At 54.3% G+C, this 19,566-nt stretch overlaps 2 protein-coding genes across 2 annotated transcripts; both read left to right on the top strand.

Moving 5' to 3' along the window:
* Positions 1 to 553: 553 nt before the first annotated feature.
* On the top strand, positions 554 to 7,299 carry ARL2 (ADP ribosylation factor like GTPase 2). The gene is made up of 5 exons (XM_023654395.2): positions 554 to 1,086; positions 4,149 to 4,259; positions 4,355 to 4,517; positions 5,879 to 5,959; positions 6,832 to 7,299. Exons 1-5 carry the CDS (start codon positions 1,022 to 1,024, stop codon positions 6,964 to 6,966), a joined length of 555 nt encoding a protein of 184 aa, XP_023510163.1. The 5' UTR covers positions 554 to 1,021; the 3' UTR covers positions 6,967 to 7,299.
* Positions 7,300 to 10,364: 3,065 nt separating this feature from the next.
* Positions 10,365 to 19,381, top strand: SNX15 (sorting nexin 15). Its single transcript, XM_001491691.7, has 8 exons — positions 10,365 to 10,615; positions 13,443 to 13,478; positions 13,707 to 13,827; positions 15,121 to 15,236; positions 15,337 to 15,484; positions 15,795 to 15,938; positions 18,248 to 18,505; positions 18,819 to 19,381. The coding sequence occupies exons 1-8, from the start codon at positions 10,403 to 10,405 to the stop codon at positions 18,923 to 18,925; spliced, it is 1,143 nt and encodes a 380-aa protein (XP_001491741.2). The 5' UTR covers positions 10,365 to 10,402; the 3' UTR covers positions 18,926 to 19,381.
* The last annotated feature ends 185 nt before the right edge of the window (positions 19,382 to 19,566 follow it).

The following is a 19,566-nucleotide window of genomic DNA, read 5'->3' on the forward strand; positions in this document are numbered from 1 at the left end:
AAGTAGGAAGGGTGGAGTGCTTTATAAACAATTACACAGAAGTTAGCCATCACCTTCAGCTCTGGCCTGACTCTTGTTTCCCACGCATCAAACACAACCTACTCAGGGCTGCCTACTCCCATTTACCCCACAGAGGGCTGGGAGAAGGGCTCAAAATAAGACAATAAGGCTCACCCTTGTGAGTTTTCCACCTGCCTAGTCCCTGGCCTCAGTTCCCTCATTTTTTCTGGACTTGAGCGCCAAGGTCAAGAACCAAATTCTTGGACAAAGTCATTCATTCAACAACAAAGCACCTACGAAATGCCAGTCGCTGTGCTAAGCACCATTTGAGCCTCAATTTTCTCATCGGCAAAATGAATCGTGCTTCTCAACAGAGAAACGATGGGCATCTTGGGCAGGGCAATTCTTTGCGCGGGTCTGTCCCCTGCCCTCTAAACGACAAGGACTCTACCCTGTAATTGGGACAACCCAAGGACACCCCCCCGCACATTTCGAAACGGCCCCTAGGGGGCATTTTAGCCCTCGATGGAGAACCCCCGGCCCACTCTCTACCATTTTTGAGGAGCCAGGGAAAGGGGGAGGCCTAAGATAAGCAGGATCTGCGCCATGTTTCCGGGGAACAGAGCCTTCTGCTGGCCCCAGAACGAGCTCGTCAACATCCCCGGGGCTCTCGCTTCTGACTCCTCTCTTTGCGGCCAGGATACAACCCAGGAACCTCTGGTTTCCGTTCCCGGCCGAGCCTGGGGTCCTGCGGGAGAAGGAATAGCGGCGCCCCCGTCCGCCAAGCCCTCGGGATGCGAAGGGTTAAGGCAGGTGGCCGCGCAGAAGGCCCCATCACCGCTACAGGGACCGTCGCTGTGGCCGCGCCGGGAGACTTCGCGGTCACGTGGGAGCGAGGGCGGGACCCAGCGAGGGGCCGACCAATAGGCTGAGCTGTCGGTGGGCGTGATAGCCAATAGGAGCAGGGCGAGGGGTCCCGGGACTGGGAAGAAACGGCGGCCGGGAGGGGGCTCCAGGGACCATGGGGCTTCTGACCATTCTGAAGAAGATGAAGCAGAAAGAGCGGGAGCTGCGTCTTCTCATGCTGTATCCTCCCGGACGCCGCAGCCGCGACGGTAGCGGGGCCCTGCCGGGCCGGCGGTGCCAGGCGCCCCCTACTGGGCGCGGGGGGCGCGGCCGGTCGGCCCGTACCAACTGCCCCGTGTGCGTCACGCACGTGGGCCCTACCAATCGCTCCGGCGGGGGGCCGGAGAGGGCCGTACCACCGGCTCGGGCGGGGGAGGGGGCTCCGTTCCCAAGGCCAAGTGGGTGGGCCTGAAGGCGCGCAATGTAGGGGTGGGGTGGGGTCTGGAGGTGACCCGGACGCCACCGTCCGTCGGTCTGGCCCGAGCGTGGGGCGGCTGTCTTCCCCAGCTCTGCCCTCCGCCTTCTGTCCGAGGATGCCAGGCCCGGCCCCGCCCCCAAGGTCGGACTCCTGGGGGCGTGCGGGCCCCGCCCTCCGCTCCCCGGGGAGGCGGGTGTGTCCTTTCGCCGGTGGGGCCAACTGTCCGTCTCTTTGCGGCCGTTCGGCCTGTTTGGCCTCAGGGCCTCGCCGACCTCCTGAGTCCCCTTAGCAGGCGTCCGCGCTCCTTCGCCCTCCTCTGTGCCGGTCCCCTGGGGACTCTGATCTGAGAGGGGGGCGGCCCTCACCCCGAGTTCCCCTAGCAGGAGAGAGAAGACATTTATGTGTGCAGATAACTTAAAATAATATAGTCACATCATGTCCGTTTTAAAGAGCTCCGAGAAAGGCACAGAGAATTCACTCAGGCGATAAATATGTATAGAGCGCTTACTAGGTGCTAGGCAGTGTCCTTGGGGCTGGGGGAAAGAGCAAAATAAAAAAATCCCACCTTCATGGGCATTCTGTAATGCTGGGGGGAGAAAGATGTTAACAAAGCAAATAAGTAAAATATATAGTATGTATGGAGAAGAATGCAGTTTAAATAAGGTGGTTGAAGAAGGCCCCATTGAGAAAGTGACGGTTCATTAAGACATCGAGGTGAGGGATGAACCATGTGGATATCTGGAGAAGATTGTTTAAGCAAAGGGAACAGCAGGTCCAAAGGCCTCAAAGGAGGAACTCAACTGGTGTGTTCAAAGGAACGTGAGGGAGGGCAGTGTGGCTGGAGAGAGCGAGCAAGGAGAATACTAGATTAGGACAGAGAGGTGATGGAAGAGCCCCCTCACGTGGGGCCTTTGGGTTCTTGGCAGAGGGGAGGCATGATCTGAGACCAGTTAGGCCATTGCTGTAATCTGGGTGAGACAGGATGGTTGCTTGGACCAGGATGGAAGCAGTGAGGTGATGGAAGTCGGGGGACATTTTGACAGTAGAGCCCCCAGGAATGGACTGCTGGGTTGGACATGAGTGTGAGAGGGAGAGGGTAGTCAAGTGTGACTGCTAGGTTCCTGGCCTGAGCAATTAGAAGAATAAGAAGCCACTTGCTGAGATGGCTCCTGTGAGACACCTTAGAAATGTCAAATAGGCAGCTGTATATAGGGACCGGTGTCCAGGGGAGCAGCTGGGTGGGACATATAAATGTGGGCGTCGTCAGCATAAAGATTGGATGTGAAGCCTTGATCCTGCATGAGATCACTGAAGATGAGTGTAGACAGAAAGGGAACGCAGGCATACCTGGATCAAGAGGTCAGGGAGATGAGAAGGAGAGCCCCGGGAGGCAGGAGGAGTACCGGGAGAGGGCATGTCCTGGAGCAGAGGAAGGGGCAGGCCACTCTGTCAGGTGCTGCTGGTGGAGCAAGAAGACCAGGAGTGGGGACTGCACGACCACGGGAGAGCTACGCGGGGGTCTTTAGAGACTGACCTTGGCGGGAGCAATTTCTGGGAAGCAGTGGGAGCAAAAACCTCATGGGTTCAAGAAAAAGCAGGAGGACAAAAATTGGGAGGGTGAGTATGGACAAGGATTTTGAGATTTGCTATAAGGGGAAGGAAATAGAGAAATAAGTAGGGGAGCGAGGCATCAAGAGAGGGTGTTGTTTGCATCCTCTAAGGCGGGAGAGACACCAGCTTGTCAGCTGATGGGAATGATCCAGCGGAGAAGGAAACGTGGATGATGGGGTTAAGGGGGAGGGGGAATCGGGCTGAGGCTGGGTCTCACGAGAGGTTCTCTGGTTTGATCACTCGCCCAGTCAGAAGAGCAGAAAGGCTGCAGAGGCCAGGGCCTGGACCCCCCCAGCTGCAGGCCCCCTTAAGTGTTGGAAGGAAAGAGGAGGTGCTTCCCTCCAGCTGATGAACTCACCTGTTTGCACACTCATTCAGCAGCAGAGGGTTTGGAATATTCCAGAAACAGGCAAGAGTGGCTTCCTCCAGATACTTGTTACTGTTCCCTCTGCGTAGAATGCTCTTCCCTCAGTCCATCAAAGAGCTGGCTCCTTGGTGCCGGCCCGCTGGCGCAGCGGTTAAGTTTGCACGTTCTGCGTGGGCAGCCTGGGGTTCCCGGTTCGGATCCCAGGTGCGGACATGGCACCGCTTGGCATGCCATGCTGTGGCAGGCATCCCACATATAAAGTAGAGGAAGATGGGCACGGATGTTAGCTCAGGGCCAGTCTTCCTCACCAAAAAGAGGAGGATTGGTGGCAGATATTAGCTCAGGGCTAATCTTCCTCAAAAAAAAAAAAAAAAAAGCTGGCGCCTTGTAGTTTGGGCCTCACCCCAAGACCCTCAGAGAGGCGCCTGAGCTGAGGGAAGTTCCTCCGATGGGCGTCTCTGAAAGCCTCTTCGTTGTGTCTCTAATGCTCCCCTGGTTCCGACAGGACCTGTTTCTCATTTGTTTGCACTCTACCAACTGTCTTTGCACAAGAGTGTAAGCTGCACAGGGTGGGGGCTTTGACTCTGGGGTACCCCCTGCACAGAGGAGGGCCTGGCATGTAGCAGATACTCAGTAAAGATCGTGGAATGAATTTGGTCAGGAGGAGATGATAAGATATTTATTTCTTGAAACCTTCACATTTATCATGGGCCGATTGTGGGTCAGGCATGTGCTCAACGCATTTGGATACCTAGTGAGAAAGGATTCGGCCCCTAAAGAAAGGGGCACTGTGATGACGTCCCAACCCTGCAGAGCACAGGCACTGCTCCTTAACCTGTGACCTAGAGGCCTGGACAATGCTGGCAAAACCACCATCCTCAAGAAGTTCAATGGGGAGGACATCGACACCATCTCCCCGACGCTGGGCTTCAACATCAAGACCCTGGAGCACCGGGGGTGAGCAGGGTCCCTGTGGGCGGGCCGCCCGGAGCAGGGCAGGGAGGGCAGCCAAGGGGCCAGGCTGACCCTCCAGCCACCCCCTCCCTGTGCAGATTCAAGCTGAACATCTGGGACGTGGGTGGCCAGAAGTCCCTGCGGTCCTACTGGCGGAACTACTTCGAGAGCACCGATGGCCTCATCTGGGTGGTGGACAGTGCCGACCGCCAGCGCATGCAGGACTGCCAGCGGGAGCTCCAGAGCCTGTTGGTGGAGGAGGTGAGCAGGGTGCCTGGCCGAGCGGGGGGAGCTGGGCTTCCACCGGCATCCAGGCCCCAGTACTTTATGCACATATGTGGCAGTGTGTACGCCTTCCTCAGCAGATTTCCTGAAGGGCCCCTGACCCCAGAGGGAGCCCTGGGGCAGGGTCTGTTCCTTCTCTGAGCCCTCATCATGTGCCCAGCACTCTTAGGGAGGCAGAGACATGTTTACCTGGTCCGGGGAGGCCCACAGTGCTGCGGGCGGGGCACACTGTGGACCGAGACCTGGGTTCACATCCCTGCGATGTCCCCGCTTCACCACCCTGAGCGTCATCAAGTTTTTCCACGAATGCCCTTTTTCTGTTCTAGGATTTGATCCTGGGTCCTGCACTGCATTTAGCTGAAAACCAGGACACTTTTAAGAGTGAAAGTTGTTGTTAATAATTATGCAGGGGTGGGCCAGCCCAGTGGCTCAGCGGTTAAGTGCGCATGTTCCACTTCGGGGGCCTGGGGTTTGCTGGTTCGGATCCCGGGTGCGGACATGGCACCACTTGGCAAGCCATGCTGTGGCAGGCGTCCCATATATAAAGTGGAGGAAGATGGACACAGATGTTAGCTCAGGGCCAGTCTTTCTCAGCAAAAAGAGGAGGATTGGCAGCAGTTAGCTCAGGGCTAATCTTCCTCAAAAAAAAAATTACACAGTGACAACAGGCATAAACGGGACTGTCCTGGGCATACCGGGACCTGTGGTCACCTGGCATAACAGTAGCCACCTCCTGGGGGTGTCAAGCAAGTCCATGGAGATCATGGCTGTCACGTGCCCAGGCCTGGCACATCAGGCCCTTTGTAAGGGCTAGATCCACGCACCCACCTGGAGGGACGCCCAGGACCCAGTGCATATATGGAAATAACTAGAATCAGAGGCAGGGACCTGTCAGGGTGGTGGGACAGTTAAAGGGCTACATGAACTTGGAAGAGGAAGGTGACTTCCAGCAGAGCCCTAGGCCCGGCATTTTTTCTGCATGTCAGGTCATCAGACGGAGCAGTCTAGAACCACAGAGGGCTCAGGGATCATCTTGTCCATCCCTGCTCCCTGTTTGTGGAACAGGAAACTGAGGCACGGGGGAAAGAGGTGCCCACTGCGTAGTGATGAGCTGGAAGCAGCGCCCCGGCCCAGCCCAGGGCTCCCTCCACCCCATGTCTGGCCAGCCTCAAAGGCCGCGTCCACACTGCCCACCCTACCTGGGCCTCTCCCACCACCACGGGGCCTTGCCCTCATCTTCCGGTTGATCTCTGACCCAAGATGCTCTGGGTGATTGGAGGAGGGTTCAGGCGGCGCCCTGAGCCCCTCCCCAGCGCCCCTCTATTTCTCACCCCCAGCGCTTGGCCGGGGCGACCCTCCTCATCTTTGCCAACAAGCAAGACCTGCCCGGAGCGCTGTCCTCTAACGCCATCCGCGAGGTGAGTCCAGGCCTCGGCGCGGGCTCACGGAGGAAGTGGGGCACACGTCTCTTGGTTAATTTACTTAAAAAGCATTTGTTAGCCCCTGCTGTGTGGCAGGACCTGTGCCGGGCTCTGGCGATTTGGTGATTAATAAGACTCAGTGGTGCCTCACAACCAGGGGGGAGGCAGCCTTGCAAATAGATTTTTCTAGAGGATCACAGTAACCACGGGAGTGAGTGCTTTCTGCGTGCTAGGCTCTTTGCGTGGATCAGCTCATTCAAGTCTCACAACAGCCTCATGAGGCAGGAACTGTTGTCATTCTATAGGTGGTAAAGCAGGCTTAAGAGGTTGGGTAACTTGCCCAAAGTCACACAGCCAGTAAGTGGACAAGCCAGGATTTAAATACTATCTGACCCCAGAGGCTGTGTCTTAACTGTTACTCCAGAGCTTGAGCACCAGAATGAGAAAGAGTGGGGTTGTAATCTTGGTTCTGACACCTACTAGCTGTGTGACCTTAGGCAGGTTGCTTAACCTCTCTGAGCTTTGGTTTCCTCCTTGGTAAAACAGCCAATACAATCCCTGGCTCATGGGGTCTTGGGTGGAATGGATGAGGGGATGTTTGTGGGATCTATAGCACAATGCCTTGGTCCTAGCAGACACCCGGAAGCCCGTGTTGCTGTTCCATTCTAAGGGGTGGTGCTGGCATGGCAGTGTACAGAGAGCCCAGGTGCATCTGGGGGCTGACAAGTCTTCACCAGGGGCCAGGGGAGGCTTCCTAGAGCAGGACCTTGAGGGAGACATGGATTTCCCCTGGGCCAGGATAGGGAAGGGGCTGCCAGCAGGCAGGACCTGTGGTCCCCGGGCCCCACCAGCACCTCCCACTCTCCCAGGCCCTGGAGCTGGACTCCATCCGCAGCCACCACTGGTGCATCCAGGGCTGCAGCGCCGTCACCGGGGAGAACCTGCTGTCCGGCATCGACTGGCTCCTGGATGACATCTCCAGCCGCATCTTCACGGCCGACTGAGTGGCTCCAGCTGCCCCCCCACCTCGCAGTCCAAGCCCCCCCCCCCACCAGGCCCTCAGCAAGCACCATCCATGGCGGGTGGGAGTCCACCAGCCCGACTAACCTTCCCCGTCCTCCTCGAACCTGCTACTGCTGCCACTGCTGCCCACGGCCAGCTGGCTCCCGTGGCGGGAGGCTGCCACCCCGGCTGTCACCCTGCCCCTGCCCCGGCTCACCTGCAGCCACTATACCCAGAGGAGAGGGCTGGGGCCGGGAGGGGGCTGCCTCTGCTGCTCTCGAGGCTGTGGGCCTCGTCCTTTGCTCAGCTGTGAGAATAAACCATTCTTTGCCCCACTTCCTGGCTAAGTTGTTCGTTGATTCAATAGCCTTAGAGACTGCCTGGAACCCTCCGGCCAGCAGGGCACAGTCAGAGGGTCAACTGCTGCTGTGTCAAGGGGACATGCAAAGAATTATGGACGCACAGGACAGCGCGGCAGCTGATTCCACTTGGAAGAGTCCAGGTGGGCTTCCCAGAGGAGGTGACATTTAAGCTGGGAGCAAAGGATGAGTAGAACTTTTCTAGGTAGAGGGAGCGGGAGACAGTTTATTAGAGCGACTGCTGCCCTCATGGGTGTGAATTAGAAAAAGGCACACGGCCCTACCTGGGGCTTATGGCTTGTTGAATGAGACCTGGGCTGAATTTCAGCTCTCAACTTCTGGCTGTAGCCAGGAACCCACATGCATGTGGACAACCTGCACAGCTGTACGAGGCAGCATTGGCTCAAGCTGAAGAGCAAGGGCTCCTGGGAAATGGGGAGGGCTGAGGACTCAGGTGTAGGAGGATGTGAGCATCAAGCAGGGCTGGCTCACGGCGGGGGTCGCAGGGTGGGGTGCACAATGTGACTTGCTCAAAGCCACCCAGCTAGGAAGTAGGGGAGCTGGGATTCGGACCCAGCACGCTCAGCCACTACACTCTGCTAACTAGTTCCAGTTTTTGTCTCTGCTCGAGATTCAGCGCCAGCAAGAGGCGGCCTGCTGTGTCTACTGAGGAAAGGGCGGTTTTCCCAAGGGGAAGGTCAGAAAGAGACAGACATTTACTCCAAACTGGCACCAGCCTCCCTTCCTGGAGGGGTGGAGACCCCTGCAAAATCTGGGCTCTGTTAGGATGGAAGAAGGGAAATGGAGGTTGGGTGGACAATCTTAAAACATAAACTGTTGGGGCCGGCCCGGTGGCACCGCGGTTAAGTTCGCACGTTCCGCTTCGGCGGCCCGGGGATTGCCGGTTTGGATCCCGCGTGCGGACATGGCACCACTTGGCATGCCATGGTGTGGTAGGCGTCCCACATATAAAGTAGAGGAAGATGGGCACGGATGTTAGCTCAGGGCCAGTCTTCCTCAGCAAAAAGAGGAGGATTGGCAGCAGATGTTAGCTCAAGGCTGATCTTCCTCAAAAAAATAAAACATAAACTGTTCTTCAGTGTGGAAAATTAGAACCACCCCTGCTGTCCTCTGCAGGGTGACACTGGTCCCCATGTTCCCAAACCCTGTGGTGAATGATCACACCCAGGCTCCAGAGCCAAACCTTGGCTCTGCCACTCACTGGTTGATGCTGAGCAAGTTGCCTAACCTGTCTTTGCCTCAGTTTCCCCATCAGGGGAAAGATAATGGCAGCTACTTCCTAGGGTTGGGATGAGGACCAAGTGCGTGGGTGTGTTGTGTGTCATAAACACTGTAGAATGTTGGCTATAATTCTCGTTATTTGAACCAGTAGGAGCTCAAGCACATCCAACCAATGTGAGCTCAGCCGTCCGCTGATCCGGGGGAGTCACCCCAGTGTTCAAGTCCTCCTGGGACCCTTAGTAAAGAACACTCTTGATTTGAAAAGCAAATTATGCATGGTTAGAGACAAACAAGAAAATAACAAGGCTGTGCTCATCTCAAAGGCCTGTGGCTGGGAAGGATGGGCTGCGGCAGGAAGTCTGCGTCTCATGGTCCAGCAGACCTAGTGGGAATGTGGGGAGCAGGCACCCTACAGCTGTGATTTTGCAGCTTTCCCCTCTCCCCTGCCTTCAAAAAAGACTCTTCTGTCTGCTTCTCTTAGTGATGGAACTGGCGGAATTGGAGATCTGGAAAAGGCCAGGGGCTAAATTGATCCAGATAGGAAAGGGCTTGGAGGGGACAGGGAGAAAGAAGGGGCAAAGGGGAGAACTGGGAGCTGCTGGGCCAGGGCGGGGAGGGAAGGAAGGGCGAGGAGGAGACCGGGGCCGCAGCCCTGCCCGGAGAGCTTTGGAGAGCAGGAGCCATGTCCAGAGGGCTCCTTTAGAGACGCCCTGGGGTGTGCCGTGCGAGGGGACGCCACCCCATCCCAGCCTCCTCCCCAACGCCTCTTGGAGGAACTACCTCGTTTCCGAGCTTCCAAGAGTCTGATTTGGAAATCTCCTTTGTGTTTCTTTCTGGAATGTCCACCTTTGGGTTCTGGTAACAAGAGCGGTCATGAGCCATTGAACCCTTCACCCATGTGACTGCATTTAAGCTCCATAACCTGGTGGCAGTGGTATCAGTCAGGCTGCTCGATGGCCCGCCCCAGACACAGATTACAATTGCCTTCAGCAGAAAGGACCTTTCTTGGAAGGATGCTGGGGACTCATGACATTCTCATGGAGGCTGGATGTCCAGGCTTGAGGAGCAGAGTGCTCCAGAGGCTGGGCAGCCAAACCCACAGCCAACACTGTACTCCAGGAACAAGTGGTCCCCTTGCCAGGCACTGTGCCCTCCGTCACTCACTCAGGATTCAGGAGACAGTCTGCCCCCCTCATCTGGGACCTGGGGCAAGGAAAGGAGCTGGCACCTTTGGATTCTGGGGTAGGAGGCTGGAGGGCTACACATACAAGAGAACTCCCTCCAACAAAGATCTGGTGCTACGGAACTAACAGAAGCGGAGGTGAATGCTGGACAGATCAATAAAGGAAAAGAAGAAACATCCCCGGCAGCAGATTCCATTATAAACATCCCCATTCTAGAGATGAGAAACTGAGGCTTGAGTAGTCATGGAAACTCATACAGCTAAGTAAGAAGTCTGACTTCAGAACCTGTGATACCCTCGTGCTCCCCTCACCCTTCCAGAAAACGTGATTTAGCGAATCCTATGGAGGGAGACAGGGAAATAACTTGGCTACGTCTGGCACGTATTGGACACAATAAAAGTTGGGTGGATGAATGAAAGAAGGGAATTGGAAGCAGATGAGAAGTCGTTTGGAGACACGTGATGAGGGTTTACGCTCGGATAGGGTGGGCTTGATCGCTTGGCAGAGATGAGAGATCAAACCTCCCGAATCCTTATTCTTAAATAACCTAGTTTACGCTTTACCAACGACCGAGAACTTTTAAGACGTTCCCTTGGCCGCGCGCCCTGCCGAGAACTGCGCCATCACTTGCGACCAGCTCCCTGGGCCCCGGGATGAAGGGCGCAGGCCCAGGAGAGGCGGTGGCCGGCGGAGGCGGCCCCGGAGGGGCGGGGGCGACGCCGGAGGAGGCGGAGGCCGGCGGTCGGCTCCGCTGCGGCTCGGTTGCCATGTCCCGCCAGGCCAAGGACGACTTCCTGCGGCACTACACAGTCTCCGATCCCCGCACGCACCCCAAGGGCTACACCGAGTACAAAGTGACCGCGCAGGTGAGGTGGGCCCAGCGGGGACCTTTACCCTTTTAACAAGAGGCGGAGCCGTGTTTTACCTTAAGGCAAGGAGCTGCTGGAAGCGCCCTTCTTAGACGACAGAAATGCATTTCCCCTTTAAGGGGAGGCTGTGCCGGGAGCGTTCGTTTACTTCTTTAGCCCTCAAGGGGCGGGGCCATCGGAGGGCGCTGTCCTTTTAAAAGGGCGTGGACGGCCCTTCCTAGACCCGTGGGGTGTGGGTGCCCACGCTCGACCCGTCGCGTCTGGGGTTCAGACTGAATTTCTTTAAGTTAATATGAAAACTGTGACTCAGCCCAAATAGTAGTTCTCCAGTCTGTTGGAGTAAGTTTTGTTTATTGCTTTGTTTGATATTTACATGAAAGACCTTTAAAGAGTTTAGTTATTTTTAATTTTCCAAAAGTTAATGTGTCTTTAACTTGAAATATTCATACAGTTCAAAAGAACTTAAGGAGTAAGTCTCCGCCTTCACAGTCGCAGCAGGGAGTCGATAAGGACTAAAGTTGAAATACGGGACGGTCACAGCGTTATAGGCACATCTGTAGAGACACATTGGAAACCACGAAAACAATCTAAAACAGTAAGAGTATAACAGAAAATCTGCAGAATGATATCTTTGGGGGATGACCTCTCACTGTAAATTTTTTGTCCCTTTAGAGTTTTGAACTGGGCAACTATTAAACTGATGCGTTAGAAACTATTGAGATGAGGCAAAACGTGAAGACGCTTCCAAAGGGATTTAAGTGCAGAATCCTAGATGTTTAAAATGAACTTTCCCCAAATCTTTTATAATATCTTTCCTATGCCTAAAAATACAAATAAAAAGCGTCCCTGAGAAGATGAACTGGAGGGTGGGGAGGGTCTGTAACCTTTTCCTTTAAATCTTCCTTTTGGCTTTTTAACCAAGTAACGTGCATTACTTTCATGTTTTTATAACTTTTAAAGATAAATCATTATTCCTCCCTTACCATCCCCATTCATTGTCTTCATGGGAACCCTTGCTGCTAGTTTCTTATTTATTCTTGCAGATAAACTCATTTAAAAGCAAATATATGCATTCACTTTATTACCATTATTTACACACAGTGGCGTTCTGCAGCTTGCGTTTTTCATTTGCTGGTATTCTTCACTTTTTTTATTGCTTCACTTTTTAAATTTTTTAAACGGAGACATAATATGCATAAAGTAATAGGCACAGATCTTAAGTGTACAGCTCAATAATTTTTAAACATGTATACATCTGTGCAAACGCCACTCAGATCGAGATAGAGACCTTTTCATCACCCCAGAAAGCTTCTTTGCACATTTCCAATCAGAGTCCTCCTCCCACAGAGGTAACTGCTATGCTGACTTCTGTCACCATAGATTAATGTGTCTGTTGTTGAGCCTCATACGAATGGAATTGCACAGCAAGTACTGTTTTTCACTCTGCTTAGTGTTTTTGGAATTCATCTGTGTTGTGGGATGTGTAAGTAGTTTGTTCCTTTTGATTGCTTGTAATAGTAGTCCATTGTGTGAATATACCACTATTTGTTTATTCATTCTCCTGTTGTTGGACATTTGGGTTGTTTCTAAAAAATTTTTTAGTTGTTTTGAGTAAAGTCGTATGAACATTTGTGCACAAGTCTTTTTACGGAAATATGCCCTTTTTCTCCTTGATATATGCCTAGGAGTGGAATTGCTCAGTCATTTGATGGGCAGATGTATAGCTTTCCTAGAAAGTGCCAGTTTCCCAAAGTGGTTGTACCGTTTTAGACTCCTGTTCTCACCAGCACGTGATAACATCAGCATCTTGATTGTAGCCATTCTTGGTGGGTATGTAGTGTCTCACTGAAGTATTAATTTTCATTTCTCTGATGACTAATGGTGCTGAGCATATGTCATAATCTTATTGGCCATTCAAACATCTTCGTTTGTGAGAGGCACCTGTTCAAGTACTTTGCCCGTTTTTTAAAGTTGGGTTGTTGGTCTTTTTAATATTGATTTGTGGGAGTTCCTTATATATGCTCTGGATATGAGTCCTTTGTCAGGTATACCTTCCTCAGTGGTTTTTAATCATAGTTTCTTTTACTCAAAATATTTTAGGCAAATCTGTTGTGAAAAGCAAAGGCCAGGGTGTCAGGCCCATCAGTCCCTCTTACTGGGTGTGTGACCTGGCACAGTCACGGCCTCCCCTCTGGGCCTCCATTTCCTCATCTTTGAAATGGGCACGTTAATCATGTCTGCCTCGCTGCGATCTAGGAAAACGAACAGGAGCTGTTGAGAACTGTCAGATATTCCAAGCTGTAGGATGTTATTTTTCAATTATCGTGAACCAGTAGTAATGGAAACGAGTCTTCTTTCCACCTCGGACCCGAGTCTGCTCCTCCAGGGGTCACAACCCCATGACGGTTTCTTCGGGGTCTAGGAGTGTTTGAGTGCAGGGGCTTCCTCCATTAAGAAAGGAGGGGCTCCTGGGACGGAACCTCGTTTCTTGAGAGAACTTGGGGTTCTGTGGTTTCAGAAGAAGATGCAGGACTAGGCCCTTTGAAGGAACTGCGATCAAAGTTGGGCTGAGGATGGAGCCGTCTGGCCGGGCCTGTGGGGATCCTCCCATTTGACAGATGAGGAAGCTGAGGTTCATAGTAGAAAAACCGCTCCAAGTTACGCTCAAAGTCTTAAAGCCAGGACACCTTGACGCCAGTGGCCAAAGGGCACTGCCCCTTTGAGAGGGGCTGGGAGGTACCTGGGGCGTCCTCGGATCGTACAGGGTGATGGGGTATCGGATGTCAGTCTCTGGTCTCACCTGGCTTTTGCCTTTTTTCCTCAGTTCATCTCAAAGAGGGACCCGGAGGATGTCAAAGAGGTGAGGCTCCTGGGAGGAAGGGGGACCATTCCCCCATTCCAGATCTGGAAACGTAAAGGAACCACTGGTCACTCTGCGAGGAGACCAGCCCCGCTTCCTCCCTGGCCCTGGGAGGAGGGGACGCTGTGCCCTGTCCACACACACCATGGCCCAGGCTGGGGGTGGGCCGGGTCAGGCGTCCCATCCCTCGTCCCCCATCCCTCATGCCTCGACCCTCGTCCCTCGTAGGTGGTGGTCTGGAAGCGCTACAGCGACTTCCGCAAGCTGCATGGAGACCTGGCCTACACTCACCGCAACCTCTTCCGCCGCCTGGAGGAGTTTCCCGCCTTCCCCCGCGCCCAGGTGTTTGGTGAGTGTTGAGCCAGGCTTTCAGGCCAAAGAGGGAGGGAGAGCTGGCAAAGGGGACCCTGCTGGGGGGCGCTGGATGGAGGGTGCCTGAAGCTCCCAGCAAAGACACGTTTCAGAGAGCCGGAAGGGCCCTTCAAGATGGTCTCACTTTACAGATGGGGAAACTGAGGCTCGGAGCAGCCTCGCCCTTATTGAGCGTGTGGCCCTTTACAGTCCTGTCCTCATTAGCTCCATTTTCAAGATGAGGCAACTGAGGCTCAGGGAGAGGAAGAGGATTGGCCTGTAAGTGGCAGAACCAGAATTCCTGCCCACAAGCCAGTGTTTCCGCTAGACCTGCGCTGTCCAAACACAGCAGCCGTGAGCCCCGTGTGGAGCAGCAGAGCTGTGGCGAGTCTGAGCTGTACGAGTGGAATGCACACTGATAAAAGAGTGTCAACTGGCTCAATAATTTTTTTTTTTTGAGGAAGATTAGCCCTGAGCTAACTGCTGCCAATCCTCCTCTTTTTGCTGAGGAAGGCTGGCCCTGAGCTAACATCCGTGCCCATCTTCCTCTGCTTTATACGTGGGACGCCTACCACAGCATGGCTTTTGCCACACGGTGCCATGTCTGCACCCGGGATCCGAACCAGCGAACCCTGGGTCACCAAGAAGCAGAACGTGCGAACTTAACCTCTGCGGCACCGGGTCAGCCCCTCGTATTATATCTCTATTGGACAGGGCAGAGCTGTTACTTGTGTCTAGAGTCACATGACCTGCCTTTTGCTGCAAGATGAAGGGTCGCTGCCGGCAGGTTATGGCAGCAGTTGGGGGTGCAGCAGGCTTTTCCCCTTGGCAGCACGATAACCAGGCCAGAGTTAGAGAACTCTGCATGATACCTAGAAAACAGCAGTGAAACTATAAAAATGGGGCTGCTTGCTGTGTGACCTTGGGCAAGTCACTTCCCCTCTTGGAGCCTCACTTTCCTCCACGTCACATCAAAGTTGTCTGAGATTGTTTGGTTTCTTGTTGGTTGCCTGCCTCCCCTGTCTAGGATGTAATATCCATGAGGGCGGAGACCTTGCTTCTCTCTCATTCACCCTCTGAAGTTAGCACATAGTAGGCGCTCAATAAATGTCTGGTAAATGGGTGAAGAGGGAGATTGGTCCCTCCTTGCGAGCGCCCTCACCCCTGGAGGGGCCAGGGAAGATTGCTGGGAGAATGGGGAGGGGACGGCGGGCTGCTGGGATCCTCTCAGGCAGAACCAGGAAAAGTGGTCACTGCTTCTGTCCCCACCCTTCGTCCTGGGGTGCTGCAGGCCGCTTCGAAGCTTCGGTGATCGAGGAGCGGCGGAAGGGGGCTGAGGACTTGCTTCGCTTCACTGTGCACATTCCTGCGCTCAACAACAGCCCCCAACTCAAGGAGTTCTTCCGGGTATGTGCACCTGCTCGCTCCCCACCCCAGCACCTGGGAAGCCTCCTGCCCACCAGGCTGCACCCTGTCACTCCCCAACGCTGGTCTCTCTCTCCTGCAGGGAGGGGAGGTGACACAGCCCTCCGAGGTGTCCAGGGACCTGCACATCCTGCCACCCCCTCTGATCCCCACACCCCCGCCTGATGAGCCCTGGTTGCCCCAGCCACTCCCTGCGGAGAGGAGGGGCCTGGAGGAGTTGGAGGTGCCAGGTACGTCAGAGAGGGCGAGGGAGCCAGGGCTGGAGGGTCTGGAGGTGGAGGGCACACTCCTTCCTCAGTGATCGTAGTAAAAAGCCTGGGGTGTGTCCCAGCTGGTCTACCACTAACCTGCTAAGGACTCTGTACAGGCCTTGTCCTTTCTCTCGGCCACAGTTTCTTAATCTGTAAAATGGGCACAAACCCCAAAAATGGGCTTATCTGTTCCCCTGATGGCTGCAGGGGTTCAGGGAGAGGGTTGTTCCGTTTTGAAAGCTGGGAACAGATGGGCAGCCGTGACTGTCCCCCATGATCTGTTCCTCAGGGGACCCCCCACCATCCAGCCCTGCCCAGGAGGCCTTGGATCTCCTCTTTGACTGTGGGAGCACCGAGGAGGCATCCAGTTCCCCTGCCCGAGGCCCCCTCACGGAGGCTGAGCTTGCCCTCTTCGACCCCTTCTCTAAGGAAGGTAACAAGCTGGTGCAGAGGTGCGGGGGGCTGGGGCAGGAGCTCCTTAGGGACAAGGAGGCAGGCAGAGCCAGGAGCTAGCCCTGTGGTGCCTGTGTAAGCCGGAGAATGGCACCCCCTGCAGGCAAATGGCAGCGTTGATGAGAACTAGAAGCCGCCGCCCCTCCCCGGGTGCCTCAGCCCTGGCTATGGCTTTGCCAGCTGTACCCTGCTGTACACTGACTAATGATGGACAAAGAGAATGAGCCACTTCCCACGATGGGATCTGCTCCCTGAGAAAGTTCTGGAATGAGCAGGGGTCACACTGCTCTGGGAGGGTTTTAGGTTCCTTCCATTGGAAGCCCAAGACGGGTGTTTCTTGGCTGGCTCAGGGCCCGGCTGCAGATCCTGCAGGCAGGAGAGGACTGTTAGTCAAGGGAGGTGAGGCCTTGGCTCAGAGAGCAGAGGGGAAGCCCCCAGAGCAGCTGCCGGTGTGCGGGGGACCAGAGACAGAAGGGCCCCCATGGAGGGCCAGGTCCTGAGTCCCTGGCTCTGAGATCTAGAGATCTGATGGTCCCAGGCTCTGACACACTGGATCCCTTTGTTCTGAAATCTCTGAGTTTATGCTGTTACAGCAACTGGGCTCTTGAAGTGGCTGATCTCACTTTGGCGTCATCATGAAACAGTTTCATTTTTTATTCCTCAACACTCTTTTTTTTTGGCACCTAGCTAACATCTGTTGCCAATCTGTTTTTTTCTTCTTCTTCTCCCCAAAGCCCCCCAGTACATAGTTGTATATTCTAGTTGTGGGTCCTTCTGGCTCTGCTGTGTGGGACGCCACCTCCACATGGCCTGATGAGTGGTGCCATATCTGTGCCCAGGATCCAAACCAGCGAAACCCTGGGCTGCCGAAGCAGAGCGTGCGAACTTAACCACTCGGCCACGGGGCCAGCTCCCTCAACAGTCTTTTTAAGCCCATTTTGTTGGCTTCCCTTTTTTGCCACTATTCTGCCTTGCCCCAGCTGAGCCCCCTGGGATGCCCAGTGGGCAGCTGCTCGGGCAGGACCCTGTCCTCAGAGGTGACTCCCATGAGACATTCCCTCAGCCCACTGGAAAGCTCTCAAATCCTTGCCCTGTGAATCCATGCTGCTTCCTCTCCTTGCCCTGCTGTTATGGGCAGCTCCAGCGACCCTTTCACCATCAGACTTCTCCAGCAAGGAGCCCGCACTTGGCTCTGTCTTCATCACATACACCAAACTCCTGAACTAGAGCATTCGAGTGTCCCAAGAACTCTTCTGCCTTCTGTTCCATTAGCGACACAGGGAGGGCTGTAGGTCCCGCTGAGAAGTGACATACCATCTTCCCTTCGTGCCTGAGGCCCCTGGTCTCCTCTTGGGGTCACTTGGATGGGGTCGGAGAGATGCCCGCCCTTCCCTCTCCAGGACAGGGGTGTGCTACGGCGCTTCCTGCACTCGCACCTTCCCTTCAAAGTCCTTTCGAAATGCCAAAGACTCACCAGATCTCTAGCCTCCTTGTGTGTAAGCTGCAGAGGGGATGTTTGACCACTTCTTTGCCAGTCCTAGGGGATATAATGAGCCCCTCTCTCTGGAACGTGAGGATGCCTACCACCACTGTCTTCATATGTGAGGCCTCAGCTGAAATTGTAAGACCTCAAAAAAGCCCTGAGAGTCTCTGAATCTGTTATTCCAAGGCTTGGAGCATTTCTACCCTTGGCCTGGTGTCGTTGGTCTAGCATCCTTCAGTAAACTTTGTGGAGGGAACTCTTAGATTTATAGATCAACTGTAGTCAGGAAGAAAGTAGAACAGCAGGGGCTGGCCCCGTGGCCGAGTGGTTAAGTCTGTGCGCTCCGCTGCAGGCGGCCCAGTGTTTCGTTGGTTCGAATCCATGGCACTGCTCATCAAACCACGCTGAGGCAGCGTCCCACATGCTACAACTAGAAGGACCCACAACGAAGAAATACAACTATGTACTGGGGGGCTTTGGGGAGAAAAAGGAAAAAAAAAAAAAAACTAAAAAAAAAAAAAAAAGAAAGTAGAACAGTGACCCAGAGCTTGCAAACTACTGGCAAAGTGTCCCTAAAGAAAGAATTAGGAAGATAAGGCTGTTTTTACAAAAGCACATGAACTCCAGCGATCAAGTAGATCATGGCTAATTTGCTCTGCACAAGTGGCTTCTGGATTGCTCGGGCACTGCTCCGTTGCACTGGGGTTGGGTTGGTACCCTGATGGGCAAGAGAGGTCTAGGGATGAGCAGCAGGCCCTGGGAAAGGGATGGCCAGTCTGGCCTGAGTCCTCCATATTTGATTTTAGAAGGTGCAGGCCCCAGTCCTGCCCACATAAGTGAGCTGGCAGCGATGGAGGCAGAGACCGAAAGGCTGGACCAGGAACCGTGGGAGCCAGGAGGGCAGGAAGAGGAAGAGGACGAGGAAGGAGGGCCCGCCCCTGCCTATCTGAGCCAAGCCACAGAGCTCATCACTCAGGCCCTGCGAGACGAGAAGGCAGGCGCCTACCCTGCGGCTCTGCAGGGCTACCGGGATGGCGTGCACATCCTGCTCCAGGGAGTTCCCAGTGAGTATGGTTAGAGGGTGGGAAGTCAGGCCTGGGGGCCTGGATGGTGCAGTGAAGGGGAGGCAGAGTCAAAACCCAGCAGTTCAGGCATCAGAATTGCTCCTCACTGGCTAGCTGTGTAACCTTGGGCACTTTCTTTTCCTCTTGTGGCCTCAGTTTTCTTATTTGTAAAATGGGGAGAATAGATTTGACTCCCAGGGAGGGGGGTAAAGGCACCTGTTGATGCTCTGTGAACTGGAAGGGGCCAGACCAGGGGTTCTGAAGTTAGGTACCTGGGCCCAGGTACCTCAGCTGAGCCATCCTCTCTCCACAGGTGACCCATCGCCTGCCCGCCGGGAGGGTGTGAAGAAGAAGGCAGCCGAGTACCTGAAGCGGGCAGAGGAAATCCTGCACTTGCACCTGTCCCCAGTCCCGCCCTGAGAGGGAGCACACCCTTCCCCAGGACTCCAGCTCCAGCACTGCCAGCACCCCCTTCGCCTTCCCCTGGTGCCTGGCCCTATCTCCTGGTCTCGTAACTCCAGGGGCCATTTCTGTATGTAACTGGACCAAGAATGAGAAAAATAACGAATTCTCAGCTCACTGACCACACCTGCCACCTTGGCATCAGGGACTCACACTTCTGATCCTGCCTGTCTCTATCTTGATGTGTGAGCAGCAGCTCTGGTCACTAAACTCTGTTTACCCATCTAGAACCGGGGTCTGCAAAGTACGGCCTGTAGCCAAATCTGGCCCACTGCCTTTTTTTGTAAGGCCCATGAGCTAGAATGGTTTTTACATTTTTTAATAGTTGAAAAGAATCAAAAGAATAATATTCCGTGACAGGTGGAAATTACATGAAAGTTAAGTATCTAGAAATAAAATTTTATTGGAACACAACTGGGTTCATCTCTTTAGTATTTATGGCTGCTTTCCTGCCATACCAGCAGAGTTGAATAGGTGCAGAGTGGAGCAGTTGCAACCTGCAAATCCGAAAACATTTGCTATCTGGCTCTTTGGAGAAAAAGTTGGCTGACCCCTGATCTAGAAAATGGGGAGAAAAGTCTCCAAAGGAACGGAGCGGA

The sequence above is a fragment of the Equus caballus genome, chromosome 12 (assembly GCF_041296265.1).
Source record: "Equus caballus isolate H_3958 breed thoroughbred chromosome 12, TB-T2T, whole genome shotgun sequence".
NCBI classification, from domain to species: Eukaryota; Metazoa; Chordata; class Mammalia; order Perissodactyla; family Equidae; genus Equus; species Equus caballus.

Excerpts from the sequence above, each read along its gene's own strand:
- ARL2 (XM_023654395.2), top strand. The coding sequence starts at position 1,022 with ATGGGGCTTCTGACCATTCTGAAGAAGATGAAGCAGAAAGAGCGGGAG. Across the intron at positions 1,087-4,148 it reads GAGCTGCGTCTTCTCATGCT|AGGCCTGGACAATGCTGGCA; the intron begins GTATCCTCCCGG and ends CCTGTGACCTAG. Across the intron at positions 4,260-4,354 it reads AAGACCCTGGAGCACCGGGG|ATTCAAGCTGAACATCTGGG; the intron begins GTGAGCAGGGTC and ends CTCCCTGTGCAG.
- SNX15 (XM_001491691.7), top strand. The coding sequence starts at position 10,403 with ATGAAGGGCGCAGGCCCAGGAGAGGCGGTGGCCGGCGGAGGCGGCCCC. Across the intron at positions 10,616-13,442 it reads AGTACAAAGTGACCGCGCAG|TTCATCTCAAAGAGGGACCC; the intron begins GTGAGGTGGGCC and ends TTTTTTCCTCAG. Across the intron at positions 13,828-15,120 it reads CCCCCGCGCCCAGGTGTTTG|GCCGCTTCGAAGCTTCGGTG; the intron begins GTGAGTGTTGAG and ends GGGGTGCTGCAG.